Here is a 21,796-nt window from a genome sequence, read left to right on the forward strand (position 1 = left end):
AATGAGCAAGAATCAAGAATTCAATTAATGCCTGTTTGTCGACATTACCATTAGCCATCCAGGCTTGATACATCCATTTAACTATCTTACACAAATTGCTACCTGAATATACATACACAGGCTGGAGATGGATATGTGGAGTACAGAGGGAATGGAGCTGCATAGTGGCATGCAGATACATTCCAGGTAACTTGATAATAAAATAAAGAGTAGGTGTTTCTGGGTGTAATGACATAATCACTGTGGATTGGTAACTTGAGGAATCTATATTCCCAAGGCTTTCATATATTGGCTAAAACCTTATCCACCCCATAGTGCCTGTTTTAGGGAATATCAGTTTTCAAAAGCTTAAAACTTAAGAAAACAGAATCTGGATAACATAAACATATTGCTGCTCAATGTTAGGAGCATAAAGAAAAATCCACTCACAACAAGCACTACTTACTCTGGAATGCACTGATATGTGCATTGTTATAGAGTCATGGTTCATGACCACTGGAAATACTCCCATCAGTGCAGGGTTTCAACACCTGTCACACCCCAATGCCTTAACTGTCCCTATTTTGCAGGAATGCTCCTATTTTCCGCCCCGATTTACCCCTCTGCAAAATGTCCCCATTTTTGGAAATATGTCCCAATTATCAGGATTGATTTACCGCTTCACATAATATTCTGGATTCTCCTCATCACAAGTGATTTTTGAAGCTGTCTAGTACACAGAAAATCACACTACATCAGACATACTAGTGGTAACAATAATTTAAAGAAAGATGACCCTTTTTCTGAAGAAAAAATAAACGACCTTGAAATACACTTCCTTAAAGTCTACAGGTTTTTCACTGTCTCTGATAATCTCTTATAATCTGGTTATATTTTCCATTATTTTTGTCAATCTGTTTGTGAAATGTATTTTTGAGAAGAACATCACATTGTAACTGGAAGTGGGAAGAGTTGTGTGCTATTTGGTATTCATATTTTAAGCTAATTAGGTATCTATATTTTTAGCTGGATGTTCCTACTGTTCAAGGGCCTTTGTTCCTACTTTTAACCCAGGATGAGAGGTGTGAGCATGTGTTCAAGCCCACTGCACTAGATGAAGGCACTAAAGGTGGGTGGTGTCTCACCTTCAGGTTAGTGAAACTGGATAATGACCTGGAACTCCTCTGCATCCAACTGACAATTAATACAACTCTATCACACCAAAGATAACCCCTTGTCCCATACCTCTTACCTGACTACCATGACTACCAAATGCATTGTGCCAAACACCATTCTCCTAGGGGACTTCAACTGCCCCTTCATTATCCAGGAGACTTATATTATCTCCTAACAGGCATGTCCAGAGATTCCTGCACTTCATAAATACAAACTTTCTGGACCAGACAGTGTAGATCCCAACAAGCTCTACAATAAAAGAGACAAAAAAAAACTCTTTGCATGCAATGATAAATGTAACTCACAAGATATTATACACATGTTTACTGAACTTAACAAGGAACTCCAGTCCCTGATCTAATCAACCAAGAGCAGATAAATTTAGTTCCAGCTTCACCCCCCACCCTATATTCCAAGATCAAATATTGACATCTACACCCACCAAATCTCCCAATAACTAGTCCACAAAGCACCTTCCAAGGCCATGAACACTGCTTCTATAGGGCCACAAGGCTATCTAGTGGTCAACCTGAAATAAGAATTGTCAGCTTCCCAACAGAGACTATTCAATATTATCCTTCAAATAGGCTTTGTGATGAATGACTGGAGAACAGCAAGAGCCACCCCCTGCAAAAAACTGGGGTCTCAATGGATCTGTGTAATTATAGACCTGTAAGTATGGCCAGCCTTATTTGAAAGGTGTGGAGAGGCTCACTACAAAAATAATAAATAAGGACATTGGTAACCTACAATTCTTGACCCAATCCAGTTTGGTTTTGGTTTGTCAAGGGCAAATCCTGCCCAATTAACCAAGTCAACTTCTTTGAAAAGATTACTGAACCAATGGATGAGAAAAAATGGGTACACAACACATTCTAGACCTTGCAAAGACATTCAACACCATCCCATACTCATGTATTGTTGATAAACTCTCTCAGCTAAATGTTAAACCCATTGTAACTAATGAGGTATCAAACTGGCACACAAAAAACTCATGAAAATTAGGCTAGGTTCCATTACTTCCTCCAAAGGACCTGCCACTAGTCGTGTACCATAAGGTTCAGTGCTTAGACAAGTTCACATTGGTATTTAACAGTGTCAGTGTTATAACAGGTAGCACACTTGCTTTTGGTGTAGAAGGCTTTGGTTTCTATTCCCACACAAAGTAGACAGAATGCTGACACCACAATGGAGCAATGGTGGGGGTTTGGCATAATGGTTAAGGTGTTTACCTTACAGGCCCAAGGTGCAAGGTTTGATTCTAACATGGGGTAATTGGCTAAGCTTAAAATGGTCTACAAGGGCAGTTAACCTAATACTAAATATATGGGGTCTATATTAAATCATCGAACATTTAGAAAAGCTAACGATGATTTATCGACTCCATGTAAGCGAAAGCTTACAAACTCGAATGCTTAGAATAGCGATTTTTTTCCAAGGGAAAAAAATTGCTGTTACAAAAAAAAAAAAAAAAAAAAAAACACTTAAAGCATAACATAAAGTGGGGGGCTTCACCCCCCCCCACACCCACCAACATGGGGGGGGGGCTGTGCCCCCCACTTAAATATACCAACTCTGAGATCGCACTACGGTGATGAAAATGGCAAAGCAATGGATGCTACCAAACAATTTCTTTCCCAGGGAAAGAATTCGCTTATATGCCGCTTCGTCATTTTGCCTTTTCATCTTTTCAAGTTCGACCAAGATGCATTCGAAAAAATGCATCTTCGGTCATCTAATAGGAACCCGATATATGAGCATAAGAAGAATGCTGCAATCCAGTGTGTGCCATCTTTTGGAATAAATATTAAACCATGACCCCATCTGCTTGAGTTGGTGGTAGCTCAGGTGGATGTAAAGGATCCTATGGCACCTATTGAAAAGAGTAGGGGTCCTTTATTTACATCTTTTTTCCATAATATACTATTTACATATTTACATTCATAAATATGTACATATTTACAAAATTATACATTAATTTATATAATGTCATTCTCGTTTTTCTACATATAGTCTATTGTTGTATATACTCACTTATTAATTTGATCTCCACTCCTTTTCCCATAACAATAATCTGATTTTCTCGGTATTATTGACTGTATCTGTTTTCCATTAAACATATTTACATTAATCCTTTCATTTCATAATACTCATATTGCATAATACACTTTTTATCCAAGTTCAATTTTGATTCTTTACTTCTGTTTTTATAATATCCAAATTCTATCATATCCATATTTATACATTACTACTCTTGAAATCTCTAAAAAATCTGTACATCATTTATCCCACTGTTTACTTACTTACATTTCAAAAAATCACATTGTCCGGTTTCCTTTTCACCAAAATAGATACTTACACTTTTAATTTTCTTTCTGCACAGCATATTAGCTTTTACTACTATTTCTTATTGCCAATCTCATTAAAAAATTGTGGCATTCAACTTATCACTACACAGTTTACTTATTTCTTTAACTGCTTGAATATTTCCCCCGGTACATTGTCCCATGGAGTAACATAATAATATTGTCTCATAATATTTTTATACCATGCTTTTTATCTTCTTTTCATTCATCAATCTTTATTTTCCACATTGTTATCTAAAATTGATTTGTCTCAGTTTCTTCATAACATTCTTTTATTAATTTTGCTCTTATTGCTTCCCACAGTCTTCATATTCGTGTTTAAGTGAGCTTGTTACTAAATTCTCTTTTTTCACTTATCCATTTCAAAAGCATATAAAATGTAAATGATGCAGCATGCACTGCTGTAATTAACATATCTAGTCCTCCTTCTTCTTTATTCATATATAAAATATAATCTCAAACCTCATATGAATGGAAAGCATTGCTTCTCATATATTATTGGAATCATAGCAACATTTGATAAATATGCTATTTTGCCTATTAATATTGAATTAATCAAATTTACATTCTTCTTATAAGCTAATTTATACGTTTTCCACAGAACACAAATTTCTTTCAATTTCTTTAACACAAGTTATCATTGTTTTCTATTCCTTTCATTGTCAGATTTATGCCTAATACTGTGAGTTCTCTTATTGACAATTCTGTACCTTCTATTTTTATCATATCTCACATTCATTTGTTTTTATCTTTATTTAAAGTCATACAATTTTTTTCAAGCAACTAAATAAAATGTAACTTCTCTCAACCATTTCTTATTTTAGTTGTTATGTCATCATCACATGACACCAAAAGTGGGCTTTTAATATCTATATAACTTATTTTGCATTCTTCATTTTAGAGTTAACCTCATTAACTATTGTATCCATAACTAAGGTAAATAAAAGGCTACTCATAGGGCACCCCTTTCTTATACCATTACTCACTTCTATTTCTTTACTTAACCATCCATTCACTAAAATTCTTACTTTATTACTGTTATACACTGTCATGCAAACTTGCTCAATTTTATTACTAAAATTATACATTTCCATTATTTTCCACGTTGTATTGAATCAAATGCTTTATCAATATTACCTACAATATACTTTATATCCGCTCTCCTTTTCAGGCTATCATCCACTACGTCTCTCACAACCATTATCAATTATTGACACCCTGTTCATTTCATACCATATACATTTTCCTCCATTATATATTACATCTTATTTTCAAATAATCTTTTCTGTATTATTTTCATAAATATTTTATAATCTGAGTTATTTAACAATATCAGTCTCCAATTCGTATAATCTTCTTTTTCTCCTATTTTCTATATGAATTTTAATATTCCACTACCATAATTCCTTAGAGTTTAGACCTTCATTAACCACTCAATAAAGATGCATAGCAGATACCTTTTTGCCATTCTTCTAAGTTTTTATGCATTTCAACACCATTTTCATCAGGACCAGCTGCCAATTCTATATCTAAGTGTTTAAACACATTATCTATTTCATATAAAGTAATGTCTTTCTAAAATTCTTTGTTCACATGTTCAGTTTTTTTTTTTACTTTCCATGTTCTTGTATGTTCTCTCTTTTTCTTTCTAAACATATTGTCCACATGACTTACAACAATGTCCATAATTTGATGTTGGATTTTCTTTAAATTTATTTTATTTTTATTTTTATTTTACATTTGTTGACCGGGCTAGTCTAAGTGGATATATGTTCATTTTCAGTAGAGGCCCAGGGAGAAAAGCTTCAAGCACTAGCAGTGACAAAGAATACAATATATAGTATTAGTCAAGTAAGTTACAGTACATTGGCTATGTTGGTAAGAACAAAATAGTAATAAGTCATTGAGTAGGTTGAACTTAATATCTAATAACAGAGAGAAACAAAATTACATTTTTTATTACAAAGTAAGCATCAAAGAATAGTATGGAAGAGAAGTGTGAATGTCCTTTTTTATCTTTCATTTCTCTCATTACACTGCTATCCTCCTTACTGCATACAGAAACTGCTGACAGTGCCATAGGAGTAAATAGGAAAGTGATCCCCTGGTGAAAGATTTACCCCTTTTCCTTTATACCTTGTAAAACATACCTTTGTTTATATAATAATTCATTTGAGTTTCTTTTTAAATTTATTTCTCTTTTTCTTAGTATTTTCTATCATTGTTCTCTAAATTCTCAAACATGTTTTTATACATTTTAAGGTATTCCTGCTTTTCTTCCTTTACTCTGACAATGTAAAAGAAAAACATTTATATTTTCTTTTAAAAGTAATCCATCATTCTGACCAACTATTGTAAAATGCTTTCATAGTGAAATGACCCTTAAATAACTGTGCAATTAATGTTTTTCCTTTTTCATTCTATTCTTTATCATTTATTCTTTTTATTCCTTTTCCTATTTTGATATATTCTTTACTATCATTTATTTACATCCATATTGTTAAATGATCTGTACAACTTGTTGCAGTAGCTTGTTGCTCTACTATACTTATTCCTTCTGATATCATAAAGTAATCAATTTTAGATTTTAATGTACCTTTTCTATACACCCACGATTTTCTATTCCATATAACCAATTTCCCACATTTCATAACTTTTATCATTTTCTTATATCTTTTCATGTTTTTATAATGAGCCTTAAGTCAAAGTTTCCTGTTATAATATGCATATTCAGTACTACACAATCTGACATCTTTTGTAATAAATTCTCCCTTTCTTTACAAATAACATAAGTATAAATAGCTATAATTCTATAAACCTTTCCCTTGCCATCTTAAATCTACAATTATTATTCTTCCCATTCTAGCTAACATGACATCTGAAATCTTCATGAATCATCTACATAACACTGCGATTCACGAACACTGTTCATTTCCCATATTCCATACTACCAATTTGTCCCATATTTTTCTGTGTTAGAAACCTTATATCTTCCAAGACAATTATATATATGTCACATTTATTACACCATTTTAAAATCCCAATAAATCTTGCTGTATTTTTTACTGTTTATATTAACTGAAAAAATTCTTAAATTGTTCTTTTTTTCTGTTCCTTAATTTAAAATATATATTTTTTCTTATATACCTTTCTGTTTTATTTTTTAGATTTAATGTTGTCATCATTTTCCTTTCTTTTTTTCTATTATATTAATACCTTTAAATTTCATTTCTCTATCTTTTACTGCTTTACCAATATCATTTTTCCTTTTGCCACTTTCCGGTTATCTTCTTCATCACTAACTTCTGACTCCATTCCTATTTCCTTTTCTTATTTCTTTTCTTTTCTTTTACTGTCTCATTTTTCTTGTTCTAAAGTTTCATCTGTTTCTATTTCTGCTTCATTTCCACTTTGTTCTTTATCATTCCCTTATTTATAATAGTTGTTTCATTCTCTTTTTCTTTCCCTTCCATCCATGTATGTCCAGTTTTTTTTTTACATTTATAACATTCAAGTTCATATTTATTTATTTATTTATTTATTTATTTATTCATTTACTTATTTATTTCCAGTTTGATGATCGGGAAGGTCCACTGGGCTCATGGCGCCCATTTTTAGTGGAGGCCCGGGGAGAAAATCTCCACAATACATAGTATAGTTAAAGATACAGCAAAATATAATAAAACGAGTTACAAAATACAAATGCATTTCAAGTTAGAGACATAAATTGTACAGTGGTTACATAGCATATAAATCTTGAGGATGTCAGTGATGTGTTCATTTAAAAGAGAAGAGAGAAAAAAAGCAAAAACTATTTAAAATATATACATTGATAGAGGTATCATTGGATTAGCAAACATTCAGAGTGAGCCAAGGTATTTAGAAATTCAAGATGGAGTGAAGTAAAAGTAGGTTAGGTGGGGAGAATGCAGTTGCATTTCCAATTAGAGGAGAGGCAAGAATGGAGATGAGATTTAAGGTCATCAATGGTTTCTGAAGTCCTTAATGAAGGGGAAAGAATTCCATTTTTTGGCTAAGGAAAATGATAGGAGAAGTTGTCCAGCAGGATGCTTAGGTTTGTGGACAGCAATTAGGTTTTAGTGTGCAGATCTAAGAGTTCTATGTGGGGTATATGGTTGTAGGATGTTGAAAAGTGCAGGGCATTTATTAGGTTTGAATATTACCCTATGGGCTGTAGTAAGTTGGAGGTAGTCTAGATAGTTGGGGAGTTCTAGCCAATTTAAAAAGTGGAGGGCAGTATAATGATGGGATAAGTATCTGGCTTTGGTGGTGAATCTGGAAATGTTATTATAACAGCTTTCAAATTTGGAAGAGATAGAGGAAGATAAGTTGGTTAGTAAAGGAGTGCCATACATAAGTGGGGGAAGTAGATATGTAGTGGCTACAGTTTGTCTAGTAGAAGGAGATAGAAAGTGGTTGTTCCTGTATAGCATGCCAAGTTTTTGATTTTTTTTTAAGTTTTGCTGTATGTGGGTTTCAAATTTTAGGTGTTCATCTATAGTTACAAGAAGTTTAGCAAAGGAAACAATCTCTATGGGAGAGTTGTTATGGCTGATAATTTGGAAGGAGTTTTTATCAAGAGGGAAGGATTTTGATGGAGCGAATAGCAATATTTTGGATTTGTTAGCATTTAGAGAAAGGTGATTTTGAAGCATCCAGTTCTCTGTGGTAGAGAAGGCAGTTTGTGCCTTTGGAGCTCAGGGAGGTTAGAGGCAGAGCAGACTAAAGTTGAGTCGTCTGCATATTGTATGATTTTGGTGTTAAGTATGGACGAGTACTCATTGATAAAGATGTTAAACAGCATTTTTTGCAACAGGTCCTGTTTTCCCATATAAATAATATTTCTCTTTTATCTCAGTTCTTTACTAAATGTCCTTGTTCCCCACACCCACAAAAAACATGTTTTGGTTGTCAACAATAGTTTACAACACCCTTGTTACCTTCAATATTTATAATACTTGGAATGTGTACAGTTTTATCTGTTTCCATTTTTAAAACAGCATTACAATCCCATAACCCAGTCCATAAACCCCTGTTATCATAGACTTCTGAAATGTCCATTACTTCTTTACATAGATTTTTAAATGTTCTTTTAAAGTCTCCCTTCCCATCTTTGTTCAAAACTGCATGTTTACTTTCTTTTTTGTCTCTTGAAGAAAATGCTTTAACCACATATTCATTCCATGGATTGGCATTCCCTCACTTTTCATACTCACACAAAAACTTTTCCATGCCTTATAGAGTTTCAAAAACAGAGTCACAAAATGTCTCTTTATTAATTGAAATAAAAGCTCTTACTTCTTGTGTTTTCATGTCCAAAGGTAAAATTACAGTACTCCATACCTCATATCTGTTCAACTCTTGACTGCTTCTACTTTGTACTCCCACCTCATATTTTCTTTTTTGAAATGTCCTCTTTCTTCTTTTTTAGTTGTCCCCCATGGCTAATTGTGACTGTCTCAGCATACATTTTCTTTATCTGTGTGCTGTCCCCTTTCAAAGTAGTCTCTGCTTGCTCTTCCTGTATTTTTTCCATGATATTTCCCATGATGCTTCATTTTCCCCGCAGCCTTCATGATTGAAGGGTTATAAGTATACACTCTTCTCTGACTGGTTCCTCCAATTCAACAAATAACTCTTTTTGAAATAGCATTTCCCAAATCCTCTGATTCTTCTATCATTAGGATTGTGTTCTTTTGTATATTTTCTATCTCATGCACAATCCTCCCAGCTGCCACTGCACTAGGAACAGGATGTGTGCATGTATTTGTGTCAAACCCTCCTCAAATACCGGTCATGAGTAAGGGAAGTTCCCCAATGGCCTTGCCAAATTTCCCCTAGTAGTATAAGTACCTCCTTGGGTTCCCCTGACAAGAAGCCACTGGCCGAGTGGAATTAAGTTGGTGAACAAAGTGTAAATAAATAAAAAGTTTGTAATCAAGCACATTGAAGAACTATCGAGTATGCATACAGAAACTGCTGAAAGTACCATAGCAGTAAATAGGAAAGTGATCCCCTGATGAGAGACTTACCCTCTTACATGCAAAACACATTTGATGTTTTGAATAATCTGAAGGATTTTTATAACAGCAAGGGAAATGGGATTAATTGTACTAGAGGTACGTGCTTTGCTCTGTGATTCCCATAGAGCATTGAAAGAGAATGGATTGTTTCCTTTATTCAGGACTAGGAAAGTTTAGTGGGCAAGTAATTGCAGGTCTTTCTTTGAGACAATTTCTTGCCTTTTAACAAAAAGGTGCATTGAAGGATTTTCTGTAATGGTGATAAGAGGCTCTAATAGTCAATAGTTTTGTAAATGTGCTCATGATCAGATGGGATCAGTATTCCACATATGGGTCAGCATTTTTTGCAATACATCAGTGATTATTGCTTATTATACAACGACCCCCCATTAATATTCCAAAACATGCACACTGATTGGTCAGCATGCACATTGTAAATCAGACTTATACTAATGGAAAAAGGTCTGGTCACCCAGACTTTTTCCATTAGTATAAGTCTTTTTTTACAGCAACGGAGAACGCAAGATCTCCGTTGCTTTTTACACACTGTCTCGCTATGTTAAAGGAGTTTAACATAGCAAGACAGCTTTAAAAAAAGTAATGGAGATCTTGCTTTCTTCGTTGCTTTTTTTAAAGCTGTTTCGCTATGTTAAATGGGTTTAACATAGCGAGAAAGCTTTAAAAAAAGCAACTGAGATTCTCCGTTGCTTTTTTAAAGCTGTCTCGCTATGTTAAACTCCTTTAACATAGCGAGACAGTTTGTAAGAAGAAACGGATATCTTGCTTTCTCCGTTACTTCCACCCATAGCTCTGATATACTACATAAGCATACTCATGCGCAGTACATCAAAACTGCCGCAGAATACCAGACAGCTGCAGAAGGGCAGCAAGGAGGCATTATACCATGCCATTATTTAAGAAAAGTAATTATTTTTTTTCTTAAATAATGTCATTGTATAATAGCAATAACCCACTTCTGGGTGGGGGTAATGCTGGCTTTACCAACAGTTGTCTTTGTTTGGCCACTCGGGCTTCACCCTCGTGACCAAACCACACCAACCGTGAGTAAATCCAGCATTGCCTACACCCAGGCGTGGGTTATTGCTATATTGTTTTATTATCTACTTCTTTTGTAGTCAGAGCGTATGGAGAAATTGAGTGAGTTTTTGAATTACTGGACTAGAACCAATTGACTTCTGCAGTTTACAGCATGTTGGTTCAATGTCTGGGTATGGGTACCTTTAACAATCCTGACGCAGGAAATGTGGGTAGTAGAATTTACAAATAACAGGAAAGTGGGAATACACATGTTCATTTTAACAGTGAACATCCAACAGATATAAAATTAAACAGATGATGATTAGCATATCAAGGTTGATCTGGGAAGGACAAGATTTTGAATGAATGTAAAAACGGTTAAACCAAATGTTTTTGGAAAGAGTTTACCATGAAGTTCAGAATAATTAAATTGCTGAACAAGTGAAGAAAGAGAGAGTAGGAACATTTAAAATACTGCTAAATGGTGCAAAAGAAACAGTACTTTTCTAACTGCTTGCGTGCGCCATTTTAAGTCTAGCCAATCCCCATCCAAAAGTGATAATCAAACATTGTAGCTTGTTTTTGTGTGGCAAACATCTTAACCCGTAGCTTGTTTTTGTGTGGCAAACATCTTAACCCTTATACCATCCCCCTATTCCAAACAATCTTATTACATGCCGAGCCAATAACTGGACTGTGACCAAAGGTTAGAATCTAACCCTGTAACTTGTTCCTGTCAGGTAAACACCTTAACTGTTGTGTTAAGCCCACATAGTTATGAAGATCTTGGGGATTGAACTCAAGACCTCATGTTATGAAAACCACGTGCTCTATCAGACCACAACAGCCAGTATGGTATCAACACTGAGCTAGTGCAAAACAGATCGCTAGATATGAGGATACATTTTAGTGTTGACTGTCCTACCATTAAATATGTACTAAGAAATAATATGCACTCTGCAAGAGATGCACATGCTCCATGAGACATTTTTAACAGATTATGTACTATAAAACATACATTGGTCAATATACAGATTTACAAAATATCCATTCCTCTCTTTATGTATCTATCTATCTGTCTATCTATATAGATAGATGCGTACATACATAGATATGTATATATGTATATTCATAGATAGATATGCAGATGAGACATTTATTTCACCCTCTTTCTATTATAAATAATTTTGAGATAACTATTCCTGACAACAAAATCTATAAAACAAATTCACCAAATGTTATTTGCTCAGCTAGTTCTGACCTAGTTGGCTACAATTAGTTATCAAACAAATGATTCAATACCACTATAAGCAGATTTGTAAAGTCATACTTAGCACAGTTAAATAACTTATTACACAAAGTCAGTATGGTTACTTTTAATCAGAACCCAGCTCTTCAGAAGTTTGTAGCAGGAATACCCCAGGGAATGAAGAAGTTTGTCTGTGTCTTCTGCTTAACTGAAACCATGGCATAAATATGTGTAACATTAAGAACATGATCTTTTTTTTATTTTTCATGCTTCACTCTAGAGATTACAATACAAAGACCATCTAAATGCTAGCATTAGCACTAACTGCCATTCTTTATTTTCTCTTTGAGCCTTTGTTAATGGCATCATTGTGTTCATTGGTTTATTGCTGTGAAAAGGCTTTTTTTTGTAGTTAGCATGAACAATTACATTTATTAAAATTTTGAAAAAAATCTTGCTTTTTTTCTAATAATTATGCAGTGCAATGTAACACAGAAGTAAATTGAGTGGTATAACTTTAATGATAAAATTTGTATTATTCATGAATTTTATTATGAGACCTGTTATTTATAAATATTGAAGAACATGTTTATCATGTGGTAGTGCTTGTTTTACCAGAATAAACAAAAATGCAGTAGATATTCTAAGCAATACATGCATGACAGTAATGTTCCATGATGCATAAGAGCTGGGTATGGAATCAGGACACATACACTTCATGTATATACATAGATCTGTATGTCTATATCTAACCGTGTGTGTGTGTGTGTGTGTGTGTGTGTGTGTGTGTGTGTGTGTGTGTGTGTGTGTGTGTGTGTGTGTGTGTGTGGGTGTATGTGCATGTGCGTGTCTGTGTGTGTGTGTGTGTGTGTGTGTGTGTGTGTGTGTGTGTGTGTGTGTGCACACGGTCGTGGACGATTGTGTGAGTGAGTGTGAGTGTGCTCTGTTTCTGTATTAAATAATTGATTATATGATAGACATACTCTCAATTATTTAGCATTGCAATCTGTTTATCTGGCAATGACTGACAGTAAATGGGACTTCCATTCATTATTTCATCTTTGGCATTTGGACATAGAGATGCAGAAAAAAGGCATCTGTTAACTTCCATTTACTTACTAACTGTCCCTTTCCTACACGAAAGAGCCCTACACTATTCTACATTTTTGTAATTACAGCCTTACTGTCACAGTGCCTGTAAAGAATTTTAGAACAACCCATCAACCCATTTCATTCTTAAGATAATGAAGTGATGGTCTTAACTGAAACACATTTTTCTTCACCAATTGTACTATAATTACTTAAAACAGCTCATAGAGGAAAAGTTCTTTAAAAATACTTTTCTTTATAGCACAGCAGCATTTCTTACAAGAGTCCTTAACTTCCAGACATGTTATCAAAACAGAAATGGAAAATACGCACTGTACAGACAGCAAGTTCAGTTTAACTACCTACCTATGTGATGACAAATCCATATCCAGATTGCCCTAACTTTTTCAAGGTCAGAATGAGCTTCCTTGAGCAAGGCCTTCACCAAGGACTCCATACTACCAGTTGCAATAACCTGAATAAAAGGAAATCATAAACCTCTTACATTCACATATCACCTTCATTTCGAACAATGAGCTTTTCATAAATATGCCGACATTATGTAGAGAAACCATTAAAATCACTTAATGTATCATTTATCTCTTGACCATGGTTGCTTTCACAGTGTACATCACTTATGCCAATTGGGAATATTGCTTACAGCCTTGTACTTGAATGTTCACGAATACAAGTTTGTACATTGATTTTTATTGTATATTATTAAGATCATTTTGTTTTATTTTTTTTTTATTTTTTTATGCAGCAACTGCTTATTGTATAGTATCTACATATTTAGTATATATTAAAGTACCACTACTATATCTTCATATCCTGTGTTCTCAGCTTTGCCATGTCCTCCAGCTTGGAATAACATCCCAGTTTTATCACAAGGCTTAACAGAACTAGTATCCTTTGAGTCAAACCTCTCTGATAACTTGAGTTTCAAATAACACAGCCTATGACACAGAACCCTCTACATATATTGTTGTTGTTAAACTACATTACAGCTTTCATTGCCAAATGTTTTACAGCCCATCAAAAACATCTGCTAAACAGCCTCACCTCATTCATTGCCCCATGGGCAGTATCCTCAGCATGGAACTTGTCCAGTGGAACAGTCATTTCTGCTCTAGTATGCATCCTCACCTTGGATTTCCAGATGTGGACACCCTTATCTTTTGGCCTAGTTCAGTCTGGTTTTACTGACACATCGAGGCCACATGGCAACCTGTCTACTTGTCCCTGGTCTGTAAACTATTTGGTAACTAATTCTCAGTCAACAACTTTGCACCATTTAGGATGTGAGGGGAATGTGAGGCTGCTGTGAACACCTACATTGCAACAAAGTACCCCTATCAGTTTGTATGTGCTCCCACACCCCTCAAACACATGCACATTCCTGTAACTAGTCTAGTCCAGATACAGAGTTGCTGTATCCAGGACTGTTGGTGAGCTTCTGAGCCCCCCCCCCCAAGCCTTTCTGTGTTGGAGGAAGCCTTCTAGCTTATCAGTGGGAGTGGTAAGCACTGGGTACCCTATCTATCACAAGAAGAGTGGTTTCTGGCCCAGAAATTGTAGTTTATTGGCTGTTTGGGCAGTTTTTCCCATCTCTTTCAACTTTCTGGTTTAAAAGCCCACACTTGCGCTTGTTCCCCACCTTTCCTGTAACTAGTCTAGTCCAGGTACAGATTTTCTGTATCCAGGACTGTTTGTAAGCTTCTGAGCCCCCCAAACCTTTCTGTGTTGGAGGAATGCCTTCTAGCTTATCAGTGGGAGTGGTAAGTACTAGGTAGCCTATCTACCGCAAGAAGAGTGGTTTTTGGCCCAGAAATTGTAGTTTATTGACCATTTGGGCAGTTTTTCCATCTCATAGGTTCATAGGTTGGTACTAGGCTATCGGCCCTAGGGCCTATACAAGCCTAGCCATAACAATTCCCTGGCTATTTCTTCCCACACTATTTGCTTCCCTGGAACCCTGTCTAGCAGGGTGACTGATGTGATCCCCGGGGTGAATTTCCTTTCTCCCATCCAATCATCAAGGTTCCTTTTGAAGAGGGCCAAAGAGGCGCTCTGCTTGACATGTATAGGCAGTCTATTCCAGAGTCTGGGGAGTCTCTGGGTCAGGAACCTATCCCTCCAGCATGCTTTGTTTATTGTGATGACAAGGTTTAGATCCCTGGAGCGTGTGGCTCTGAGGGATTGGGAACTGGGATTGGGATTGGGATCTCTTTCAACTTTCTGGTTTAAAAGCCCACATCTACACTTGTTTCCCACTTTTCCTGTAACTAATCTAGTCCAGATACAGATTTGGTGTATCCAGGACTGTTTGTAAGCTTCCTAGCAGTGCCAAAGTCTGCTCTTCAATTTTCCCTTAGATCTGCTAGTTCTCAACTCTCCTGCATTTTTACTAGCTTGTTAGTTTAGCACTTTACCAGACTTCTTGTAGCAATTATTTTTGTACACAAAAGTGCTACCAAGCACTAAACGTTCTACATGGAAACAGCTCCAGTACTTATTAATGCACACCCCTCCAGGCATGTCTAAATGTCAGTTCCCTGTCCTTTCTCCTATTAACCTGGTGAGCTTGGGCATCCTGAGACAATGTAGCAACTGCCTCATGTACACTGACAACCTTCTCCTCTTTACCCCCAACACTCAGACTTGTGAGAAATGCACATATATCCAAACTGGAAGCCATGCACTCTACAGCCAAGACTGGAATAGCTGGTCAAGAGGAGAAGGTCAACACTTGCACCACACCACGTGGAAAACATAGCCCTCCAGAATACACACCAGCATTGCCTGCACATAAAAACGCAAACCACACACCCACCTTCACGGAGGCTCTTAATAAAAATCTAACCAAACAGCAGAGACCTTCAAGGCAGAAATGCACTCGACCACCACAACATAACACTAATCACGAGACACATAACTCTCCTAAACAGTGTGCCACTCAACAAAAGCCCCTGAGGCAAAACAGCATGCCCAACACAGTAGTCATATGTGACTCGATAGTTAGGCACACTGATGACTCACTCACTAGGCTGAATAAGGAGAAAGTAACAGTCAGCTGCCTGTCCGCCACATAATGCATGCACTCAGGTCCCTCAACAACAGTTACAGATATGACTCTGTCATTGTACATGTGGGTGTGAATGACCTGAGACGTACCTCCCTGAACTATATGAAAAGAGACATGGAGGAGCTCTCGGATTATGTAACCCAGGCAGGTATGACCCTAGCCCTGAGCGGCATATTACCATCACCCAGAATGATACCACAGTACAAGCAGAAAATGATTGATTTCAACAATTGGCTACGTTTCTGGTGTCATTCTAAGGGGATCCAGTATCTGCCTGGGATGACATGATTGACAGACTTCGATGCTTTGCCAGAGATGGCCTGCATCTATCACCCCTGGGCTTCTGGATACTGGCCAAGGCTCTTGCCATCCCTATAGTGCCTTTTTTAGGTGGTGTTCCAAAGACCAAATTACCACCATAACAACTACAAACAAATGCAATTTGATGGTCATGCTGCTTAACGCTAGAAGTCTAAATCTCAAAATGCACTCGCTCGAAGTACTTCTTAAAATGGAGAACATCGACAGAGACCTGGTTCAAGGCAGCAGAAAGCACCCCTGCACTACCAGGCTACAACTCATTCTACACCTTTCTGCCCCAGAACTTGGACCGAAGCTCCAAAGGTGGTGTTGTTTCCATATTCATAAAGGATACGCACACCTCCAAACTGGTAGCCCAACATAACGCATCTGAGATACTTCAATGATAGAAGTCTAAAATCTCAAAATGCACTCGCTCAAAGTACTTCTTAAAAAGGAGAACATCGACAGAGACCTGGTTCAAGACAGCAGAAAGCACCCCTCTACTACCAGGCTACAACTCATTCCACATCTTTCTGCCCCAGAACTTGGACCGAAGCTCCAAAGGTGGTGGTGTTTCCATATTTATAAAGGATGCACACACCTCCAAACTGGTAGCCCAATATAACGCATCTGAGATACTTCAAGTGCAGCTGACATTGGGTAAGACAGTGATTCAGGTCATAGCCTGCTATAGATCCCCAACCATGTCTCAAGATTCACACTCCACATTCCTAAGCACCCTGGAGAATATTAGGGTCCAACCTAACACTCTCATACTGGGTGACTTCAACTGCCCCTCCATTAACTGGGAAAACTATTCATGTACCAATACACTTGCCCAAAGCTTTCTGGAATTCATTAATTCCAATGCCCTGGACCAGCTCATTATTAACCCCACTAGAGGTAGCAACATCCTTGACCTGGTCATTACTAACATGGGTGACCGTTGCTCCACACCAACAGTCAACTCCTCCCTGATTAGATCCGATCACAAGCTAATCACCTTGGAAATCCACATCCCTCCCATCCCCCCACCAAAGGTAACCACCATGAAAAACTTCTCCAAAGCTAACTTTGGGCTCCTAAAAGCAGAGGTGGCTAACTTCACCGTACCATGCAAATGGAGAATAATTGCATGACCGCCAAATCATACACCGATGCAATGTACGAACACGTACACAAACACATGGATCTCACCATACCCAATAGAACTAAGATGCTCTCCTCAAAAAAAGGAAGCCAATCTGGTGGTCCCCTGCCATAAACAAACTCTACAACAGAAGGAGGAAACTGATGCAGAATAAGGTGAAGTCCCAAGACTGAAAAAACTCCCTTATCAGCCTCAACAAAATGTTGAGATCCCTCATCAAATCCTCTAAAGTTAGCTATGAAAACAGAATTGTACCAGATAGTAAAGACAATCACAAGACCTTCTGTAGTTATGTAAAGAATCTCCATGGCAATACCCAGATTTGCTCTGAGGTACTGCACAATGCTACCTGCTATACGGAGCCAACAGATATTGCAAATATACTGGCGGACAGATTCAGTGATAACTTTACCCCCCCCCCCCCAAAGGACCAATCACAATACCAGTAGATGGCCAGGCACCCAGTATTACTGCTGCACAGGTTAAAACAGCACTGTCCAAGGCCAAGAATACAGCTTCTATGGGACCTGACAATATCCCTGGCTGTGTTCTATATGAACTACAGAGTGAACTGGCACCTTACCTGTGTGCCCTGTTCAATCACAGCCTCACCTCAGGCTTTGCCCCTATCGAATGGTGCACTGCTACAGTCATCCCTCTCCACAAAGGAGTGACTACAGACCCCGGGAACTATCGCCCGATTAGCCTGACGAGTCTGATATGCAAAGCTATGGAATGCATCATCATGGACCTAATAAACAAGGATATAGGGAATCTTCAAACTCTGGATCCTACACAGTTTAGTTTTGTGAAGGGTAGATCATGCCTGCTCAACTTGGTCGACTTCTTTGAGTCAGTCACCAGAGCTGTGGATGATGGTAAGGTGGTTCATACAGTTTACCTTGATCTGGTCAAGGCCTTTGATACCATTCCCCACTCAGGAATCATAGAAAAACTTACTAAGCTAGGCATCAACCCCTGTATCAGTAGGTGTGTTGCAAACTGGCTCACAGATAGAACCCACAGTGTGAAAGTAGTTGTCTCCAAGTCAGACTGCTGACCAGTCACGAAAGGAGTCCCATAGGGTTCGGTCCTGGGTCCTCTCCTGTTTGGTATCTACTTCTCTGAAGTCCAGGCCAACACAAAGGGACTATGGCTGATAAAGTTTTCAAATGAATGCAAGTTGGGAACTATTATTAACTCCCCAAGTGATGTTGACATCCTGCAGAAAGGCCTCAATGAGACCAACAACTGGTGTCAAAACCATGGCCTTAAGCTCAATGCCAAAACATGTGTCTTGATCCCCTTTGGGAAAAACCTGGTTCCCTTGAATTACCACATTGATGGTAGTCCACTGAACACAGAAGGCGTTATAAGAGATCTGGGAAGTCAGGTTGACAGCAACCTCTCTTTTGACCACCATGTTGTCACTGTGGTCAGAAAGTCCTTCTATGTGGCACATCTCATTACTAAGGGTTTTGCATCTAGGAAGACAGAGGTCATTGTCTCCCTCTACTCTTCCCTCATTAGCCCAATCATCGAGTACAATGCCCCATTTGGCATGTACCTCACTAGACACCTGCAGCAACTGGAGAGGCCGCAAAAGTACCTCACAAAGAGGATCCTAGGCCTTAAACACTTGTCCTATATGGACAGACTCAAAAAACTCCAACTATTCTTTGAATCATATAGCATACTTAGAGGCAATCTCTGCTTGACTTACAAAGGCATGTCTGACCCAGCTCTGTTAGAAATGCTACATCTAAAGAAATCCCAGTCGCTCCACACCACATGCTCCAGGTACTTCAACCTCATTACCATAATCAACAGAACATGCTGGAGGAACAGGTTCATAACCCAGAGACTGCTCATGCTATGGAATGGACTTCACATACACATCAAGCAAAGCACCTCACTGGCCCTCTTCAAGAGAAATCTTGATGAGTAGATGGGAAATAGAAAATTCACGCCGGGGATCACTCCGGTGGCTCTACTCCACAGAGGCACTAGGAACTAAGGTTGGGTGGCACGATGCCAGAGTAATCCTATGGGCTAGACTTGTAAAGGCTCCAGGGCCATTAGCCTAGTACACACCTATGAACCTATATACACACACACACGCGCGCACACACACGCACACACACATGCACACACACACACACACACACACACACACACACACACACACACACACACACACATGTACAAGTACACACAGGCCTACCTTCACAGGCTTGGGGCCTTCTCCTGTTTTATGTATGATGTATATCTGCCTCCAATTGTTTGGGACAAGATTAGCCTGTCCAGAAACCACTACTTCTTCCCTTCAGTTTGGCGATCTGGCATAGACCACTATCTCTAATCCTCCACTACTCACCTTGGTTTGTCTGGGTCATAATCCTGGCTTTCTTCCTCTTAGCCACATAGCTCAGCTCATAAAGACCATATTAATGTACTTTCATTTTTGCTAAACTTGCGTTTTTATATAACCAGGCTGTGGCTGGAAAGGGGATTTGGTGATGCATCACATTCATTTGCTCAAATAAATAAATACAGCTTTAAAAAACAACTGATTGGGTATATTATTTACTCTTAACTAAGCAGATTTACAGCTATCTTGTTTGCTTATCAGCTAGTGAATGCAGTAGATACAGCCGTACAAGGTTTTTGTTTTTTTTATTAAAGTATTTCACATTTTTTCTGAATTGCTCGTGCTCATGGGCCAGCCTAATGACTTCATTAACAAATGAAAGGGCAGTATCTGGAAGTCGGTAAATAATTCTGTTTTACACATCGCTGGGGCAGAGATATATGTATGTATATATATATATATATATATATATATATATATATATATATATATAGATATAGATATATATGTATGTATACATATATATATATATATATATATATATATATATATATATGTATATATATATATATATATATATATATATATATATATATATATATATGTATATCTGCTTATGTGTGTGTGTGTGTGTGTGTGTGTGTGTGTATCAAACTTGGACATTGGAGGTTTACTCACAGGGGACTAAAAACATACCAGCATGTTACTTATTACCATGAAGGCATAGCTGTTGTCAGTAACCTTTATGGGGTAATACTGTGCTAAGCACTACCTTTATCACAACTATATGACAAGAGTTGTTCAAATACCTATTTCTTTGCAGGCATTTTCAAGTGTTTCAGGCAACAGGATTCATACTGCATGAACAATTTTACTAACGCATTCTCACTTCCTGTTGTTCAGAAGAGATGTTGTTTCAATTTTACAGTACCTAAATTGTTTGGATGAAGGTTAAGTGAAGAACGGGATCGCATTAGTTAGCTATCCGGGTTAACAGTTAAGGTCTAGCATTTTAAATGTCACAGTGTTTAAAAGCAAGGCTGCTCTTGCTGTGACTGGAAGGTAGTTTACTTCTTGTAATGAAACATACTGATGTTCCTTAGCGTCTGATAACAAGATTAATTTGCAAATCTTGCTAATTGTGATCGGAAGTATGAAAGTATTCTGGAAAGAGTTGAAGGCTATAAATAGTAGGCCATATTATAATCCAGTTAGGAGAACTGTAGCTCCAATTACCTTTAACGACTCATCAGTTTACTGACATGATAGTTTGTTGCAGTATTTTAGATAAAAAAAAAAAGAAAAAAGAAAAGAAACTTTGTGCAAGTGTCAACATTGGTTTTAAATATAATGTTAAACTGTTTTTTATCCATAATGGAAAATAACAGCTCAGCTAATGCATAAATGGCAGTTAATGTATTGAAAGCTTTCCTAAATTAATGTTGTTTTTTGAAGACAAGATGATATTTTTAATGTAGTCCACAAACTGACCATATACTATTGTTAACTAGGTAGGCCATTATCAGGGGCAATGTCTGGTTAAGTGACTTGTTCACGGTCACATACTAGGCAATAAGTGTCGACTTGTCAACAGTCTTAGTGTCAGTAGCGCAACAGGTAGCACACCTGCCTTTGGTGCAGAAGGCTGTGTGTACTTTTCCCACACCAGTACAGCATAAGGTGGTGCTGTAGCCCCGAGTGTGCCATCCTTTGGATGAGATGATCCCCCTGAGGTGGTGGTAGCTCAGGTGGGTGTAAAAGATCCACGGTACATATCAAAAAGAGTAGAGGAAGTTCCCTGATGCAATGGTCAAATTTTCCATTGTAGTACAAATACTACCTTGGGAGTCCTTTGAAAACAGACTACTAGCCTAGTGGGACTAACCTGGTCAACAAAGGATAAATAAGCAAATATGTGTTTGGGGAAGTTTGATTTTGGACTTTTG

At 37.4% G+C, this 21,796-nt stretch overlaps 1 protein-coding gene across 1 annotated transcript in view; it reads right to left on the reverse strand.

Moving 5' to 3' along the window:
* KY (kyphoscoliosis peptidase) overlaps positions 1 to 21,796 on the reverse strand; it is a 538,508-nt gene that overhangs the window by 308,790 nt on the left and 207,922 nt on the right. The window contains exon 8 of the mRNA XM_044073511.1: positions 13,308 to 13,416. Within this exon, the coding sequence (XP_043929446.1) occupies positions 13,308 to 13,416 (109 nt within the window). The remainder of the gene's footprint in view (positions 1 to 13,307; positions 13,417 to 21,796) is intronic.

The sequence above is a fragment of the Protopterus annectens genome, chromosome 6.part0 (genome assembly GCF_019279795.1).
Source record: "Protopterus annectens isolate FY-2018-M chromosome 6.part0, PAN1.0, whole genome shotgun sequence".
In the NCBI taxonomy this organism is placed as follows: Eukaryota; Metazoa; Chordata; order Ceratodontiformes; family Protopteridae; genus Protopterus; species Protopterus annectens.